General features: G+C 41.7%; 1 protein-coding gene across 1 annotated transcript in view; it reads left to right on the top strand.

The window, feature by feature from the left end:
• Positions 1 to 19,294, top strand: part of T265_14133 (hypothetical protein) — a gene marked incomplete at both ends in the record, with an annotated part of 39,424 nt that overhangs the window by 14,737 nt on the left and 5,393 nt on the right. Inside the window, 4 exons of the mRNA XM_009172174.1 lie at positions 3,717 to 3,955; positions 6,750 to 7,156; positions 8,773 to 9,022; positions 17,841 to 17,916. Coding sequence (XP_009170438.1) covers positions 3,717 to 3,955; positions 6,750 to 7,156; positions 8,773 to 9,022; positions 17,841 to 17,916 — 972 coding nt within the window. The remainder of the gene's footprint in view (positions 1 to 3,716; positions 3,956 to 6,749; positions 7,157 to 8,772; positions 9,023 to 17,840; positions 17,917 to 19,294) is intronic.

The following is a 19,294-nucleotide window of genomic DNA, read 5'->3' as shown; positions in this document are numbered from 1 at the left end:
TGCTGTCCATTATGCTAGACGAAATGGCAATCAAACCACCCCATATTCCCCAATGGTTCAACCTCGGTTTCCAATCCTAGACCTGGTTTTACAGTTAGCTTACCTGGTGTGCTAAATATATATACTTGAGGAACGCGTTACGTTACACAGTGCTTACCGCCTTGATCACCAATCGTTTGTCATGCTAGGGTGGTACGTCTTTTGGTGTTTATCATCTTGGGGTCAATACCGTGCTTTTTCTGACCTACGGCAATATGTCGAAAGTTACCAGTGAACCAGCACGAGATTTGAAGACCAAAACAGGCGTTCAGTGAGCACACGCAGTTGTCCGTGCGAAAATTCCCGCTAGAAAATAAAGTTAGGTGTCTGTATTAAACGATTGGGAACTTATTACAGTAGGAGATAGCAAGTTGAACAACATCCTATTACTTCTCATAAACGAAGTTCGAGGGGAATTCTTCCTGGGAGACAAACCGTGTCTTCGGAAGTCTGGGAGAATGCATATGTGGTCTTTGTAATTCCGCTTTAAATAAAATGAGTCAAGAAGTTTTCTCTGTTACACCATGGCTAACATTTTTCACCGATTTTGATCAAAAGTCTAGTCTGTTGACAATATACTGGATGCCACCAGTTCCATCTGTTTATGTTTTCAGCACTAATTCGAAATTTCTGCACAGTCACCCGCCCTATGCGTAATCGGTTTTGACTTGAGCAAGTGCAAAATTCTATACAGGCTAATCCCATCTAAGTGTACAGATGATCACAATCCAGGATGTGGAATGACTTTTCTTTAGTAATCTAGTAGGTCTTATCACACTGGTTAAATGTGCGGACGTTTCACCGTCGAATTCCAAAGCACATTCGCGATTCCTCGCTTCAGTCCATCCACAGTGTTCAAGGCTGTGTTGGCTAATTACGAGTATATATGTTTTGAATAGCTCCTCGCCCGCATCTATGTGAAGAGAGTTTGGCAAGCAAAAGTCTGAGTCCAACTCATTGGTCTGTTGGATCAGGCAGTACCGATGGAGACAATGCGAGCGCTAGCTGTCTTTTCATTATTGTTCGATATCTTCAGAAAAAAACAGCTGGCCGTTTATCTTCTCTATGTGAAAGTGGATCTGAATTATGCTGTCTGGTTGAAGCGCCTACCAAACACAAAAGAAATCGCAAATAATATAGGCTGATATAACATAAGATAACATACTATACAGGATATAATAGAAGATAAGAATTTACTTTAACTTTTCTGTTCAGTACTGACAGCAAACCTAGCCATCTAGACAATCCATATGGCGCTTTTTTCTAGCCATATCATATGACTATTAGCGTTTCATGTGGATGCTGGCTAGAAGTGGGGTTTCTCTGGTGTTTCTGTAGTTTGGAACAGAAATACTCGCTGGAGACTTCTGAGGCTCTGTTACAGGTAAAGTGACCTCTTCCACACTTGAGGCTTTCCGGTAAAGTACGAATTTCGGCTATGGGTGCTTAGCACTATTCTAGATATTTCTCTTGGTTTTCTCCACACCTCACCCAAAAGAGATTACAAGAAAACTGTTTACAAGTATTCCCTATCAGTCAAGTTCTGTTGAAATGATTGTCTGCGCTTCATAAACAAGATCGATCCAGGAGCTGAATGTGTCGACGAATATCCCAACGTTAGATCGAACTGTTCCGACGGTTTTTCTAGTCCGAACGACATCGAAAATCTTAGGAATAATAGATCGTCGGCAACAGCATTTCTTCAGTTGTACTAACGCAGCGATCGCTACACCCTCTAGTACAACCAGGTTACCGCGTCCGTCCAATAACCTGTAAAACACCACTACTGTGTCAGTTCAAACAGTATTCAGTAACTGTCTTATTGTAAATATTGCTTAGTACTATTCTACAAAAAACATGAGGTAATCAATGACATCCCAACTAGAGACACTGATCGTTCTCAGTTAAAGTGCAGCGGTAAACGTGAACTTCAGTTAAAGCGTCATCTAAATGTGAGATAATGAGTAACTCGGTCGGTGAATCCACGAAACCCTTGGATTGGAAATTGCAACTGATGATAATCAGAAAAAAATTCCTTTGAACATTCTGAGCTACTGTGGCTGAAATGGATGTACTTTTGTTCATGAGTCGTAGCTGAAAAACTGGAACTAAAAGGGAGATACCTTGTACGTTGCCGAGGGTTTTGATTTCTAATGTGGTTCAGTATTGAATTATAGCTTGTTTATGGAAAATTCATCCCCGCCTGTTTTAATCAAAGTTGACTGCAGGCAAAAGGCCAGACAACTCCGCCCATCAGAACTGAAACTCCTCAACTTACCTCCTAAATATAATATAATGCTCCCAAAAATTTAGTATCTTTTTGGATCATTACCAATGTTGGATCTTCTTCACACACCCCCCCCCCAAAAAAAATAACCTGTAAAACACCACTACTGTGTCAGTTCAAACAGTATTCAGTAACTGTCTTATTGTAAATATTGCTTAGTACTATTCTACAAAAAACATGAGGTAATCAATGACATCCCAACTAGAGACACTGATCGTTCTCAGTTAAAGTGCAGCGGTAAACGTGAACTTCAGTTAAAGCGTCATCTAAATGTGAGATAATGAGTAACTCGGTCGGTGAATCCACGAAACCCTTGGATTGGAAATTGCAACTGATGATAATCAGAAAAAATTCCTTTGAACATTCTGAGCTACTGTGGCTGAAATGGATGTACTTTTGTTCATGAGTCGTAGCTGAAAAACTGGAACTAAAAGGGAGATACCTTGTACGTTGCCGAGGGTTTTGATTTCTAATGTGGTTCAGTATTGAATTATAGCTTGTTTATGGAAAATTCATCCCCGCCTGTTTTAATCAAAGTTGACTGCAGGCAAAAGGCCAGACAACTCCGCCCATCAGAACTGAAACTCCTCAACTTACCTCCTAAATATAATATAATGCTCCCAAAAATTTAGTATCTTTTTGGATCATTACCAATGTTGGATCTTCTTCACACACCCCCCCAAAAAAAAATCATTTGGTTAAGATTTATCTTCATGGATTTGCAGACCAACATTTTCACCTTCCTGCATTCCGGTTAAAATTTACCCTGGTTTGTCCGTTTTAACGGAACAAGTCAGTGGCAGCAACAATGTCTTTCGGAAGATCACTATGTGAGCACGAAATGACACGTTTTCAAGAATCATATGGAACGGTATCTTGTTATCACGTCGTGGTCACCACAGTATCGGTAGTGGACATCAACGTCAAAGCTACTTCAACGAAAATTTCAGAATAATGTGAACAAAACAGTAAAATTGGGGAGAAATACGGATTATATACGGCTCCCTTGTTGAGAAGTGATCTCGGACACCTAATCCAGGCGTTCGAATTGTTCAGCTACCGCAATCTTTCGGCACCACAACTATGTAGGCAGCTTGAAGCACAAAGTTTAAGATATTCCCGAATCATTCAAGCCTGGACAGAAGCCTTCTGAAAGTCAGAGGGTATATTATCACAGTCTTTAAGCCAGTAGTCCGACTAGAATATCCTCGGCTTTCAGGAGTTTGTTTCTATAAGGCAACAATGTACAGTAGCATGACAGATGATTTCTCCCAATGAGTTATTGTAGTAATCGTGCTAGTATTTGGTTATGTTTAATATTTATTACAAAAGAGATGATAAAACAATTTCTCCAACTTTCTACCCGTTTCCCCACCCTCGACTACTTTAGCATTCCTGTCAGTTGTATGGAAAGTCAGCTGGCACATTTGTCGGCCTGGGTACAACAGTTGCAAAAATCCCCTGGGACGACGATCACTTCGCATCAGTTGGCAGGATATTCCCATCGGTATTGTGGAGCAAACGCATGTCGAGTGGTTGAAGGCCAAGCAAAAGCGCCAAGCTTAGACACGGAGCTGTCCTACACTCCGAGCAACTCCAGTCTTGATAGTGCCTATTCAAATCGAAGCAGTGGGTTGTTTCATTCTATCTTAGTTTTTCCTTCTGTATTGTCGTACTTTTTCCTATGGGCAAGATATAATTACAGACTGCTGTTGAGACGTCAGAAAGTTTTCGTTTGCTCGTCGTATAACCATATAGACACAGTAACACATACGTAAATAACGGAGAAAATGAACTCCATTTTTCAACCAAAGGAAATCGTCTGCTTTTATGTCTTATTGAGCACTTCCGGAAGGATTAAAATCACCTAATAGAAAATAAAAATGTATACAAAGTCGTGTATACTCCTATACAAAATTCACAATAGACAAAAGCATTTTTCAGACCCATCTACAGCCTAACAGCCATCAATTCGACTTCTTGTGATGAACAAACTTTCTTCAGTGACATACAAGCCGAGCTGATCTTCTCTGGGGTCCGCACTGTGCAGCCAAATCTGCATGAATGTTAGCCATCTTGCTTCCAAATTCTTCATCCACCGTAGACAAATTGAGGTTCCATAATTTTTGATATCCCATATGAAGGTGTTCAGTCATTATTCTCGTCGAAGATGCCACTCACCACACACACAGGATAGGGCTTCGAACTTGCTACACAAATTTGTTCTCCGGTATGCGGACTTCGCATTCAAAGTCCCAGCATGTATGCCGGCAATTCTGATATACTCTGACAATGTTGTTCAACTGCTGACGTGGATTTGCAACCGATTCATTTTGTTTTGAGTGTAAGATTGGAAAGCCAGCGACCGTGTAACTGACTTCCGTCATTCCTCGCGCCATAGTACCAAATATCAAACCAACAAATTAGCACAGAACGGTCGTTGGATTGATTTCTTCTGACTGTGTTTCCCAGGCTAATCGTTCACTGTAAAGCATTTTCCAGAAGGGTCATTTTTGTGGTATCAACATGTGTTTCCGTGTGGTTCCTTGCTCAACCTTTTAGAAAGACAACAGAACCGCAATAATTTGACACGAATACCAATGTAGTTTCGGATTTTGCTGACGGTGCCGAACATGTAGAGAATGCTTTCGCTTTAGCTGCATCCATTTCGGAACTGAGTTTCCCAGCATATTATTCAAACTGGGTCGTTGTAGTTAGAGGCTTTTCCGACCACTACCTAGCAGTCTTAGACTTGCTGGTAGGTTACACTCCCTTGTTTAGCCAGGAAGCGATCTTCATTGGCCAAACGGATGCCTATTTGGACAGACGTAAAGAGTGCCTCACCGTACTTTAATTCGGAGCCACAGGTTGCTGACATTCGGACTTCGTTAGGAGAGTAGTGAAATTAGTTTAGGTGACGCTCTCCCGCTTAACATGGTGTTCCATGAAGTAAGGCGCTTAAGTGAGCAGAAGGAAGTAAGCAATAGTTTGCTTTCATAAATTAAAGAGCGAATGAATATCTCAACATAAAAAACTTACCATTCTAGAAAGAAACCATGGTTGGACATCCTAAAAACAGTGTGAAAAGTTCTCCCATGTTTTTAGTTTGTAAGACTGGCCTTTATCAACTGGAAACGCCGACGAAATGAGACAAGTGCATTGAATACGTGTTTGGTTGACCATCCATCTATAAAGTGTAATGAATAAAATCTTTTCCATGGGTAATGAGGTGCGCGCTGAAACGCAGTACATGCGATAGAGATAAGCAAAATCAGCCATTCATAAAGAAGCGAAACGGGGGCTGTTTGATGTGCCAGTGGGCCAGCCTCCATACATAACCAGGATCTCTTGTCTCAGAACACATTTGAGGTCACTCATGAACTTGTGTTTGATGACACCGAAGACGATTCCCCCTTAGGTGAAACAAAACTCCACATCTGCGTGGTGTTCTGTTAATGGAGAGTGCTGAAAAATCCGCAAATGCCTGGGCGCTGTTGCGCTCCATCAAGAGTTTCACTCGTGTACAACACAATTAACCACTTACAAAATTGTCTGAACCAGGATGTATTTGCAATCAGCAATGCAGAGGTCGGCCCTTGAGAGAAAGATTTTTGATCCCAAAAGGAATTTTTGCCAGTTCCCTGAGGTTGCTTTGATCTGATATCTTCCATGAGAAATTAAGATGCGAATGTTTCATGCTAAAAGATTGCGGGATATATAGTCTGGCGACTTCGCGTTTTTAGTCCAAATGATGTGATGGAATCCTTTACCAATTCAGAACGGCTAATCTTTGTTTTAATTAGCTGTATCTGCGCCTCAGTCAGGGTACTCTTCTTATGATGGATATTTTTATAGCCTGTGATGACGCTGATATAAGGTTCGAAGGAACATGAAAACTGAAGTTGCGAGAAAGCAGAATATTCTCCTTGGTTTTAAACAGGGTTTTTGATACTGTTGCTTTGAGTTCCGTGTAGCTACTTTCGCCGGGACAATCATCTATCGCTTATATTTCACCACAGTGTTGGTACAACCACTTTCATACTTTTCAAAAGAGATTTTGCTTCCCAAACGTCAGGTCTTTGGAAGATCATTCTGAAACGTTTGGCTGATTTGATAATACGCTTAGAAAGGGCTTTCAAACAGAACGCACAACGATGAAGAGAGTCTCTAGACAGGAATCGTGTTATCATTTCTCGAGAATTACTCTCTTTTGAACTGAGGTTGTAGAAAAATTTAACATAATTTTTGCCCAGCATTTTGAATTTTGTAGACCGAAAAGATAAGAAATTAGCATCCCGAGAAGGTCTTGTCATATGAGCACGTGATGAATAGTCTAAAGGTGGATATATAGCCGCACTCCCAAAGGTGTTTCTGCTCATTCGCTTACGTTTCACGTCATATTTCTGTCTGAATGACATTGTAGCTACCAGTTCTGACTCCGGACACAATCGTAGCGAACTTGTCAAACCTCATTTAATGCCAGCTGTGCCCGAATATCATGACACCATGAATCACCCTGTCCGACCTCAACCACAAGCTGTTTCGACAGAAGCGCAAACCGTCAAGCCTGTGAATCCAGTGGTGCTTGATCCAACAGCGACCCATCCCGAATACTGTCACGTGATCACTGTTCCCAACTGTTCAGGTCCTGTTAACCACACACTTATCGGACAGTACCGCGCAGAAATGCAACTGCTGAAAAACAAATTACAGCTCGTGCAGACCGAACTGTCCAACGTCAGGTCGGAACTGTCGATACTCCGCAGGGCAGAACAAGCGGGAATGACACAACATCGAGAAGTCATTGAAAGCATTAAGGAGCAGGTCAAGGTTTGTTTCAAACTGGTTTTCACAAATACTTTGAAGAGCACATTTTGCTTTCTAGTGGTTCAAAAAACGGTGTACAAAATGCACGCTAACTCTCAGCATTGGACTAAGTAGTTCAGGTTCACCAGAAAAACGGACACTTCAAGTATTCTGAATTGAAGAAACAGGATATTTGCCACCCGAAATGTTTTAACCTAATGATTGATCTGGGCAATTCCATTTAATTCTTGGCAACCAGTGTTTCCCTACTGAGTTTGTTGTGTATTAATAGTTAACCCATCCCATTCCATGTACGGCATGCATCCAAATGGATTTTCAAACCGCGAACCAACGGTTAATTGCATGTGCTAACTCGGTGATCGCATAACTTTTTCTTTATGTGAAATGCACTCCTCGCTCGTTATCTACAACTTGCATGTTCATTAGGGAGAGGTTAAACTATCATAACATCGGTTGACACAAGACATGAGCCGCGTAATGTGAAAGGCACACCGAATACCCAAGTCGCCTCTGTTGCATATTCCATTGATTGTTCTTGGTTTATATACTGACTGCTGAGAACAAACGCCACGATCGATGCTCAAATAATTCTTTCAACTTTGATGTCCTTCGGCCAAATGTGCAACGTACAGAGCTACTCAAGCTTCATTCGGGCCGCTATTCAAGATATCTCAATACATTTTTTAACAAAAAACAATGCTGTACAATATTCGCTTTAACTAAAATTTACTAAGATGTGCGCATCTGGGTCTTTCGAGATGAACGTGCGACTGTTATGTACTTACTCATTTTTAAAAGTGGCCTTTAGTTTTTCAGCTAACTATAATGGATGAAAAATTAAAGACGCAAGTTGGTTGTTCTTAAGTTACTCTCTACTTTTCACGGTATGGTTGTACTCCATTTCGGGTCGTTAACTTGCACAAAGAAAAACTGTCTACCTAAGTTGTATGCAAAATATGAATGACTATATATGTAATAATGACGCAACATGCTTGAAAGCACGCTTAATTTGTCCAACTGCACATACAGAACCGGGGTTATTGTATCAAAGAGCTGTTTGGAATACCACTTGCATATTGCTAGAAGTCCCCACAGATAGTGACTGAACTTTCTCTAATTTCTAATGCCCTGAATTAAATTTGACTACTATTCCAGTATACGTATATCGAGCATGCAGCGTTCGAGTATCAAGCACATTTTACATTCACATCGTATGGGTGTCTAGTGAAAACCAATGACAGATATTTGTCCAATATCAAAATGAATGAAGGAGTTTCGTCTGTCCTTTAGCAGTCACTCATTTTTACCGTTAGTGATATGCATCAAATTCTTAAGTAACCATATAGGTCATTTGTTTTTCTTTTGGTAGAGTAAACAAACGGGTCTTTATAGCCGTTTGGCACATTAGGAGCAACATGGGTACAGTAGTCAACCAACACGGCGGAATAACCTCAGAAATGCATTTTCCACGCACCATTTCTCCTTCAACAGTCACATACTAGCTTTGTTCAAGATAATTTTTCACTCACAAAGTCCGGCCACTTTCCATCGATTATGTTTAGTATGAGGTTTTAACTTTGAGCACGTCCCACCTACATTCTGATCTCCCTACCCAACAGCGCCTGACTCAAAATTCGATTGAGGTTGACAACACCCCTGTACAGTTGGCACGAAGCAACATCAACCATGAACTATCAGTGTACTCGAAAGAAGCACTCGAGACAGATGAGTGGATAAGAGATTTGGATATAGCTATCGAAGACCTCCGTGTTTTGGCCCTCACGCGGCGCTCCAGGATTCATCTACCAGACATTGAAACGCTTAATCTACATCTCACACGAGTCGGACATCGACTGAAAAATTTCAAAGGTAAGGAATTGCTGACCCTGTGTAAGCACTATTTCCACAATCTAAGCGAATGAATTTGGTATCCCGCACGTTCGATCAATCCATCAAATTCGTAAAAAAAACTCCCTAACTCGACTCGAATTCCCTAAAGAAAACAATTCATTACGGGCATAAACCTATTCTCAAAACGTTTATAAGATGGAAATGATACGACCAATAAAACTGAAGTGGGCCTTTTCGTCAAAGGTCTTCAAAAAGAACCTACTGAGCGACCACTAGTTTCGAACTTTCTCTATTGCTACCGACAGTAGCTCATTGTCAGATGGCCCGTTTTTATCTCATCTTTACCCCAGCGATTCTCATGGCTATGGAGGCTCGCATTATAAAGTAGTATTGTGTTCCTTACAAAATAAAATAATGCTAGACTAAAAGTCACAGCGAGGTGATTCGGTGATTAGAGCGCGGATTAGCTGACCGTAAGCGCCGTGTTTTGAACCCGACCTCCGACCCTCAACTCCTCCTGTCTAGGTTTGGGTAACCTAGCAACCCTCGTGCTTCCTTTGGGTGACATGGCAGTTAAGCACCGAAAGGGTGTTATAGCTGGAAAATCATTTATTTATTCAACAGCATCCACTAATCGGAATTATCTGTAAGAATGATCATTTCGTTGTGCATGAAAAAATCGCAAACAGTTCACATAAGAAAAACTGTCGATTTTTACCTTGTGTAAGTTTTTCTTGGCAAGGCAGTCACCAAAAGAGTGATTCGCAAAGAGAGCCACTTTCAAATATAGGTGGCTATTCTGGAAGTCTTATTATCATGCCTGATTGCGTGTCAACCGCAAGTTGGGAATAAACAGTATTATTATTATTACAATAGTGTGCCCCGTTAGGCATGTTCTAGACGCTCAGCCTTAGGGAAAAGCTGCTGATGATCATTCGGTGAAACCCATCTTCAGAGGACGTCCCTCGACAGAACCGCAATGTCTATAGGAACTGAATGTTTCATCTCAAGTATCCGTAAATGTACGTCTAAATGCCCGAAAATAGTCAATGTAGTTATCCAGGCACTGTTGGGCTGGATGAAACAATTGCGTAAAAGGTACGCTGATACAAGCCAGTACACGTTTTGGAAATAGCAGTGGTTATCTGTCACTCAGCCATTAGGGAAGAGGTAATAAAAGGTAAGAAGTAAATACTAAGGGATGAGGGAAAAAAGATGTATTTTTAGAAGAAGCGATCATGAACTAGGTGCGTGCACCTTGAACCAGCAACAGTTACCGAGGAAGATACCACCAGTTGGAGTGCTCATGTGTCCATTGCGAACTTCATCCAATGCTAGGGTGGTGAGCGGCGAGAGGTAAACTGTAGCTGCACAGTCTTGCCAGAAAGTGGTAGCACAATTGCCACTGATATACACTGCATACCGTATCCTGCGGGGTTCATAACCATAAGAAAATGAGAATTACATACCTCCTGGTCGAGGAGAACCCACGCACCCAGTTTGACTGCAGCCACATGTATTTCGCTAGATCATTTCATAACCTCATTCCCTCGAATCTTTCGTCAGCATGTATTTGGAATGAAAAACGGCGCCTTTCTTGACATATCCCAATCTTAACCCGATAAGTTTCACTTGGCTTCGCTTCGCTGGCAAAGCTCCTATGCACTATTCCATTGCGTTCACGCTGACGTCTGCTGTGCGACGAGAGCACCTTTAATAAACTGCCTGGAGGTCTTCAGTTTGGAGATCGTAAGATTCGAAAACATAAAAGAAAACCAATATTGCAGTTGTCCACTGCAAATGGCCCTTCAGCTTCTGGGGAAGTTCCATAAATCCCGCCTGTTTAAAAGTGTTGCTTGGGCTTCGCCAATGTATCACAGCATAATTGCGGTTTCCTACACCTACCAACATGCGTAGAAAACAACCAGTAGTAATAAGCTTTAAACTCGAGGGTTCAAAATGGCACAGTTGTTGAAGAGCCTAAAGTAAAACTTGCATTCAGAAGGTAAAAATGCAGTGTAACACAAAAAAATATCGGTGAATCTGTTTGTAAGAGATTGTACCAATTAATAGTCATTGGGTGGAAAAATTTGTCCTTCACATAACGAACTCAGGCGTGAATTCAATCCCTGAATTTCCAACTCCTGTTCGCACATTTCAAAACGGTATCGATGTCAACACTTATCTGAACTGGTGACCCAGGGTACCCATAGCACAACCAGAGATGTTGACATAAAAGGCATAAAGTATACAGACACCGGTACTTTACTTAATCGTTAATTTTTTTCCAGGTACATATTTATTTTATTCCATCCAAAAATCAAACGTCGCTTCGAAGTCAAAGAAAAAAGCACCTGTTGGTAAGCGTTTTATACTAAGCCGCTTGAACGTCTGACGCAACGTAAAAATGTGACCAGTACACCGCGTAGCTAGTTTAATTCTACTCAATGCTCTCCGATTTGTCTCACGAGCGGAAATCAGGTGCCATTTTATTAAGTAGGCTAGCAACCACTTTCTGGTAGCTGTCCCAACTTCGATGATTGAGAAGACGCTTCGTATGGTTTATTGGATTATGCCAAGATTAGTAATTGGCCCCAGTTCTCCGGGACTTGTTCTTGTTGCCGAATATGTTCAAACAGTTTAGACAAACGCTGGTTCCTTTCAAATGGAGTTAGTTTCACTGGAACAATCAGCTGGTTTTCGTTTGAAGGCGGAACAAATCAGTTCCACAAACATTGACAGCGGACACAAAATGACAGACTACGAATCACTTTCAGTGGGTAAAGTGAAAGACGCGCGCAGAGAGGGAGGACCAGCTAAATTGCTCAGTTATCTAATCACTGGGATCCAAGAGAACTCCAATATTATTTTTTATTAGCTCACTGACAAAAGGCCGGCTGAGTCCTGCTTGTCCAATTAAATGAATAGGCTTCCATGCAGCTTGCTGATTGCACCAGTTTCCTTTATTCTCTTATATTTCTAGTCCTACCATGGTTTCCTGTCCATACAAAGGCTTTGTTAGAGCTGACGTGCAATGGACCATCCGGCCAAATTGCGCTGGTATCAGGGAGATGTGATAACGCTTCTGAAATTCCGTGTACGCCTTCGGAAACTCTAGAAGCAACGCTTTTGATGTAGTGTACAGGCCTGGTTACTTCTCCCACTTAGGTTTGATTTCCTCCAAAAAGACCACCTGTATATCATAACACAGTAAGCTGTGGTATTTGGATCATATAGCTTTCCCTCTGCTGACTCCAAAGGTTAACTCTGTTAGTAGATTTACACGGGGAAATTTAGTGAATATGATCTGAATCAACGTCTGTACTGTCGAATGATCGAAGGTCGAGAAGTGGGCCCCGTCATCGGCCACTGAGGGCTAATTTCTAACCACTTTGGCTTCATCATTGCTCGGAAGTAGGGATGCGCCGGTTGGGCCCAAACCCAGTGTTACTCGGAAGTAACTGCTGATTGGCAGAAAGTTTCAAAAGGAGCTCGCCACTTTTGGAATCTGACCTAAACGCACCTTCCAGAAGAGCATCTGCGGGAATAAAGAGCCTAACCTGTTTGTTGATGTCAGAAAATATTACAACCGTGACCAAACACATCGTGGTAGACACGAGCACGGTTCATTCTCGATAGAAGGCACTTTTCGGCGAATAGGAGCTACCGTTGATCCGCACTTAAAACAAGCGGCGTCTTTGCACCGTGGGTCTTTTTGAAGGTAACTTGTCGGACATCACAGATTTGATCGTTTTTCGGTGGCTAGTCGAGCAAGAGTCCCCTTGCTCACAATAGAGAGGCTATATCAACCTTGGGTTTAACCACTGAAGCACCTAAAGTCAGCTGCAAGTCTTTTGTCTTCGTTCGAAGAAAAGACGAATATTCTGTGCTGTATTAAAAATCTGAGCTCATTTACCTGCACTTTCCGTGAGATAGGTTTCTCAGCCTCACAAGACCACACCCACTGTCTCTTATCTGGTTCAGTGAAGTGTTCCTAATTACTAAGAGAATTCGATTGAAAGGCTCATGGATAAGTCAAAAACACCTGCAAATCCGAGATATTTCTTACTGATAAGTTTTTTTTGTTGTTATAATGCAATAAGTGTCTGAAATATTCCACCAGATGAGAAATTGCTTCAACCTGAGGAGACGGCTACCTGAACAAAATGTTTAAAGAAGATGATCCCGGTTCATTGTATGGCTGATTCCCATGGGATTTGCTGTACAATAATAATATGTTGATGTATGCTCTTCTTGGCCGTCTTTTCATCACGGTAAACCAAATCAGGTGACTACTTTTTGCCATAGTACTCACTGACTACTAGGATGACCGCAGTGCTAATTGACCTTGGCCTATTGTCAGGCATAAATGACGTTCGTTTGTAGGAAACATGTATCAGCCGACTGGAATGTGATTCGGATTTAGCTCCCTGTGGTTAGCTATCAGCCTCTGTACGTAATTGATGTTGTTTCCGAGCCATCAGTCAATCATCACTAGATGCTTTTGTTCAAGAGAGCAGTCTGTTGTTCCACTATGTCAATCATCATCCAAGATGCGTCAAACAACTGCAAGCAAACAACATCACCTTGGGCGTCGTCACTGGCGCAGACGCTATTTCAGTGACCCGGGCAAGCGAAAGAAGTTGTACTGAAAACAAGAGATTTAACGAATGGGTGCTTACTTACCTCAACTACCATGGACTTCAGATTGATTTAATTATACCATTTAATTATACCATTTAATATACAATCAGCAAGAGCAATTCAACAGTACCATTGAGTTGCCTGTAAGCTCTCAGCGATGAGTAAAGCGTTCATCTCAAGCAGGCATTCAAAAGGAACGATAATTCGAAATGGACGGCTAGCAGCTCAGTAAATGAAACACTGCATTTCAGTTCAGCTACTTTATTCAGATTTGTGCCGCCATGAGGTTTTGACCTTTAGACGCTGAAGATCCTTTGGGCTGACCGAAAGTGCAACCTTCAGGATTTTTTGTTCTGGACAACCCGACATTTTGGAGTTTTCCTTCGGATGCGCTTCCGCTACTGGCTTCACTTTAGTGGCTACTGGCTTGGTGGGTCGCTACTCGAGTAGTAAAAGTTCCCTGTAAAATTTATGTTTGTTTTCTGGGCTATGTAAACAAGGTCTGAGAAGTCAACTACACGCACATGGGGTATACAAGCACCCTTGGATTATAGCGTAGCGCAGAATTCCTCCAATAGTGTACCACGCGAGGGGGTTCAGAGTACTACTCAAAACACTTGTGACAACCGAATCCTGAATACAAATTTGTAGTACATTTATTTCACGCTTGACCTTGAATCTTTGTTACTGTACATCCACGCCAAATGTGTCGAGTGCTGTGGCTATCCTCCTTTGGTCTTATGTCTGGATCTTAACCCGGGAGAAACCCTTCTCCATAATTGTACTTCCAAAAATGCACCAATCAGAGCGGGGCAGCGAAATGTGTACAAAAGCCCATGTTGCGTAAGTGACTGTCACTCATCCGTGTTGCTCAACCTGTTTGTTTTAAGAAATTGATCATGTTGTTTCATTTCTTTAGTAGATTTCCGCCAGCCGATAGCAACAGTAGGAAGAATGTCAGTAATCTGAATAAGACGTAACTGAAGTAAGAGCATGCTTTCAGCTAAAAGCAGCTGTCCTTGGGTTACATAGGTTCACTCAATGGAGGGGAACTTTCTCTGATATTTAAGAGTGGAGTCGAATAGCTTTGAAGTGAGAACTTGCCAGGTGAGGTGACCAAGCAATGCCGTAATCCGATTCATATTAGCGCCTTGATAAGGTTGCTTTCATTGGTTCACATGAGGGAGGAACGCATCATCCGCTGATTCCGAATGCGCGCCAGTGTGAACGTTGTGGCACGATCCTGTGTCTCTTTCGTGTTCTCTTGTTGAACCCATTGCAATAATTGCTATCCCTGACGCATGAGTGACAGACACATCACTGTACTATGCTTCCGGAGGCACATTTCCGATAATTTGTCAACTAAAACTTCTGAAGGCAATTAGCCAGATTAGAGTTGGTACACACAGCGATGGGTCCAACTAACCTAAACCATGCGACAATTATTTACGTCGCTTGAAAAGTTAATCGGAACTAAGCATAGAGAATAAACGACATTGCGGGTCATGTGATTTCGAGAATTTTCGTCCCGCTACCTATTCTTGTTACATCAAATGGGTGGGGAAATTTGAGCAAATCACAATCAAGTAGCATGGAACCGGAAATGGGTTAGGTGTGAAACGGGAGATTGCGATTTTCTTTGACGCAACATTACTTACAGAGTTTATGAAGGTCGTTCGGATATTCATTGCCAGTGTAAACCCAGATTTTCCACCACTTTCATTTCCTATTTGCACACAAATCTGTGTTTCATTGGAGTTATGCACTCATTCGCGAATTAACCTTGCGATTGATGTTATTCATAGGACGGGAGACTGGAAAAGTCCTCGAAACGAGGATCCATGGTTGTTATGTTAAAACCAAACGAAGAGAATGATAAAATACAGTGGGAACTGGCGCATCAAGCGGAGAGTAGGAAAGAAACATTCAGGTTCAGCTCATTGACCCAGATATGGTAGGGATAAGTTTAAAAGTATCTTTGTCTGAATATGCGTCTGGTTTTAGTTGTCACGTTTTCGGTGCCTCTTCACAGTGAATTACATTGGGTTTTTCCGGGAGAATACCGTTAGGAAATCCACTCGGTGATTCAATGTGGTCAGGATCCGAAAACTGTGCTACAACTCACATCCAGTGCTTTTCATCAACAGCTCTAGATAGCCATTTCGTTTGGTGCTCAGATGCATCGTTGTTCTACATATGTATATGCTTCTACAAGCACAGCTCAATTTACAGATATAATCTGATGTGACCACTGTATATAGACTATACTTTAGGATCAGAAGTGATACTCGTGCTATTCTGAATGTATATATCATTTGACTGCAGAAAAGCCACGTGGATGACGCACCCGTCATCTGTAAAGTCTCCAAAGAGACGGTGACTACCAGAATATCAAAAAACTGAAACAGATTGAAACAGAGAAGAACATCTTTCTTGACTTTTTTGATACACTTCTTCGTCTGGAACCAGATGGATCACTTACCGTGAATGTTCACCACAAACTGAGGAACACTGGATACTTGACGCCTCACTAGCTTAGTTATTCTCGGTGGCAAGTGATCGTTGATGCAGAATCCCTTTAGACGAGCCACTCGAATCAATTTTCCTAGCGCATCTTAATCTTATTCAGATTACCTAAGAAACTCTTTAAAGTGAGGTGGATATCCTGATGTTTTCTTGAAGAAGGATTGGTTCATACCTACATCGGGGATTCATACTACCGAATTCCTTAAAAAGAAGATCTACATCCATCTATTGTTTAGTGCCGACGACGTTACAACCAGGTTCCATCTTCCTCCTAAAAGTGTCGCAGAATGCACTTTTCGCGCATCCGACGGCCACCTCAAAAGGTATCCATGTGCAAACAGAGGCACAAAAAGAATTGCATTAGAGCATCTGAAGAAACACCTGTTCAAAATTGCGAAAAATGTCTGGGACACTAAAAATAGCCGTACTGCATCAGCGGATCCATTTCGAATCGTTACCTGACACAGAACATCTAATGTTTTCTTGCCTTTTAATTGTCCCCCAATTGATACCTAGTACCGATAACCATATCAGAAAGATCTTCCAGAGGAATGCAATTGAACGGGAACCACAACTACGAGAATAGACAGAAAAATTGTTAGTTCAGCAGTACGGGATGGACATAACTGAACGGGTCGCAGTGTTTCCACAACTAAATAGGATCATGACAATACAGAAGGTGGAATCCACTTTGAGATTAGTCTTTACACAATGCTGAACAATGTCGTCTATTCAACAAAATGTAATAAGTGTAACAAACGCTACTTTGGACATACCGAAAGAAATCTGTCTACACCAACAAGAAAACTCAATCCACGCTGTACTGCTCTTGACCAAGGGTGTTGATTCATCTTTGGGAAGTGAATCACTTGATATTTGGAGGCAATGAGGGAGTTTCCGGGACAAGAAGCTCCCCACGGCATATTTAATCGGTCACATATGCGACCTGGACCTAGCTACGCGACCACCGTCAAATTAAACTGAGAATTCAAACGAAACGAGGTACTGGACTGATAAATTGGCTGCACTATCACCAACGGAAACAACGACCGAGAAAGCACCGAGTAGGGCTGATGCAGTTAAGCTCAAAGTTAATCCAGATAAGTTTTAACGTATCTAGACAGCTCAGCTGAACATCTAGACGGCTAGTCATTATCAAAGGTCAACTTTAGGCTAGCGGAACCCATACAGTGCCCACAAACTGCCAATGCGCCGCACCACTGAGCATTGATAATTTTACCCCGATTGGTGATGCAACGTTTGGAACTAAATTGACAAACTCAGCAAACAGTCCAGTCATCGCCCTCAATATTAGCTACCAACGTTCTCTTCCGTATCAGCCCCATTGGTCCTTCTGGTCTGAGGACCTAACATGGACCTAACACCTATGTGTTCCTCAGTAACTTACGTAACTCGCAACCCTGTCTCAAGTCAAATATTGATCGGTGTTATTTGACATTTGCCAAATTTTGTCGGATTACTTAATACAATGACAGTATATAGCGGTACATGAGGCTACGAATTTACATGATCTCAAACCTGCGGGACTCACTTTCTCAATTTCCCCAAAAGTGAATATTCCTCGCCGAGTAAAGTCGATGTTAAATTTAAAGCTTGTGGTTTTTCCCATTGTTAATTTCGGAAAACATTTTCCACCTTCATTAAGATGAACTTCCGAAGATCTGCGGTGCTCTCAGAAGAGTAATGGATGCTGAACTCCGAAACATCAGTCGGAATCAAAAGTAAGTAAGGTCTTTCATGAGCTATCGCACGTAAGATTTTCTATTATTTCTAGATTGCAGCAGTCAGCGTTTTATTCTGTACAAATGGCAATAATTTCCAATCATAACCTAAGGACTGTCCGATCAAGTTCCACAAATCATACACGCTAGGACAGAATCGGAAGGCTTATATAGACGTTGCGCCTAATCTATGGCCATTTACATACAAACAGGCCCGATGGCGTCAAGTTCTTAAGTATCTTGTCCAAATCCCATCCCACCAGAGATGTAGGTCATGCTAGGGACCGAGCGTCTAAATCTGAACTCCAGAATTCGTCAATCGTTCATCAGAGAGCAACGGAATTCTTCGGCGTAGGTGATTGAACGTTGTCACGTACTCATATCCACCTTATTAATTTTTTCTTCTCATTACAACTGATTAGATGTTTGGATGAAGATTGTTCCGTTTTACACTGAACGTGGACACCATTAAAAACGATTTGTGTGGTGTCAAAGTTTGATTACTCATAACCTAAGCTTCCGGTGAGACCAGTTGTTCTTCGAGAATCAAAATGTGCGCTGGATGTAGGATGAATCATGTTGTCTACATCAAACGAGCAATTATTCACAGAGGACAAACCCAGTGGGGGAGCGGTCTGAAAATGAGATACAATTATTCTAGAAATGCACAAAAACTTGCACATTTTCAGAATAAAACTTTTTTTATTCTTAAGGCCTTTGTGAAATATCTTGCTTGAAGTTTCCGGGGATTTTTTGCAGGATTAATGGATGAAACCCTCTAATTGCTGAAAAACGAGTGGCTCTGAACGGTCCATGAAAAAGCTCTGGCAAATACTATTCTCGTCCCAATGTGCAATTGATGTGGTAGCAATAGGCTTACTACTACTTCCATTACTGTCTAACATTCTTACATGGAATTTATCAGCTTCAGCATTCGACGCTGCATTGATGATAGGTTTTTTGTGACAAATCAAGGCGTCAACGGCCTGTCGTTCTCAAAAGGAAAAGGTAGAGTGCACTCAACAACCCGATTTTCAGTGTGAAACTGAAAGATCACAGATCAAATATCCTCGGCAGGGAGTATTGGAGACTTCCTTAGCTTTACGTTCACGCAAGAAAATCAAAACTTAGTTTTGCCCACGAAAGAAAGAATGATAAGCTCGGATGGCACCACAAACATGGAACTCAAGATCCCACAAATCTTGTACGAGGAAACGCCGACCCGGCAAGCTTTATGGAGTGAAAATATGACGGACAGTCCAACCCGATCGACTGAACCAAGCAATCAGAAAATCGTGCCTTCAAACCGGTTCTTTTTGGACGAACAGGATTACAGCGCTCTGAAACTCTCGCTGCAGGAGAGATTTCAGGCTTTCAT

The sequence above is a fragment of the Opisthorchis viverrini genome, assembly GCF_000715545.1.
Source record: "Opisthorchis viverrini unplaced genomic scaffold opera_v5_147, whole genome shotgun sequence".
Classification (NCBI taxonomy): domain Eukaryota; kingdom Metazoa; phylum Platyhelminthes; class Trematoda; order Opisthorchiida; family Opisthorchiidae; genus Opisthorchis; species Opisthorchis viverrini.
This window is presented reverse-complemented; position numbering and strand designations above follow the sequence as displayed.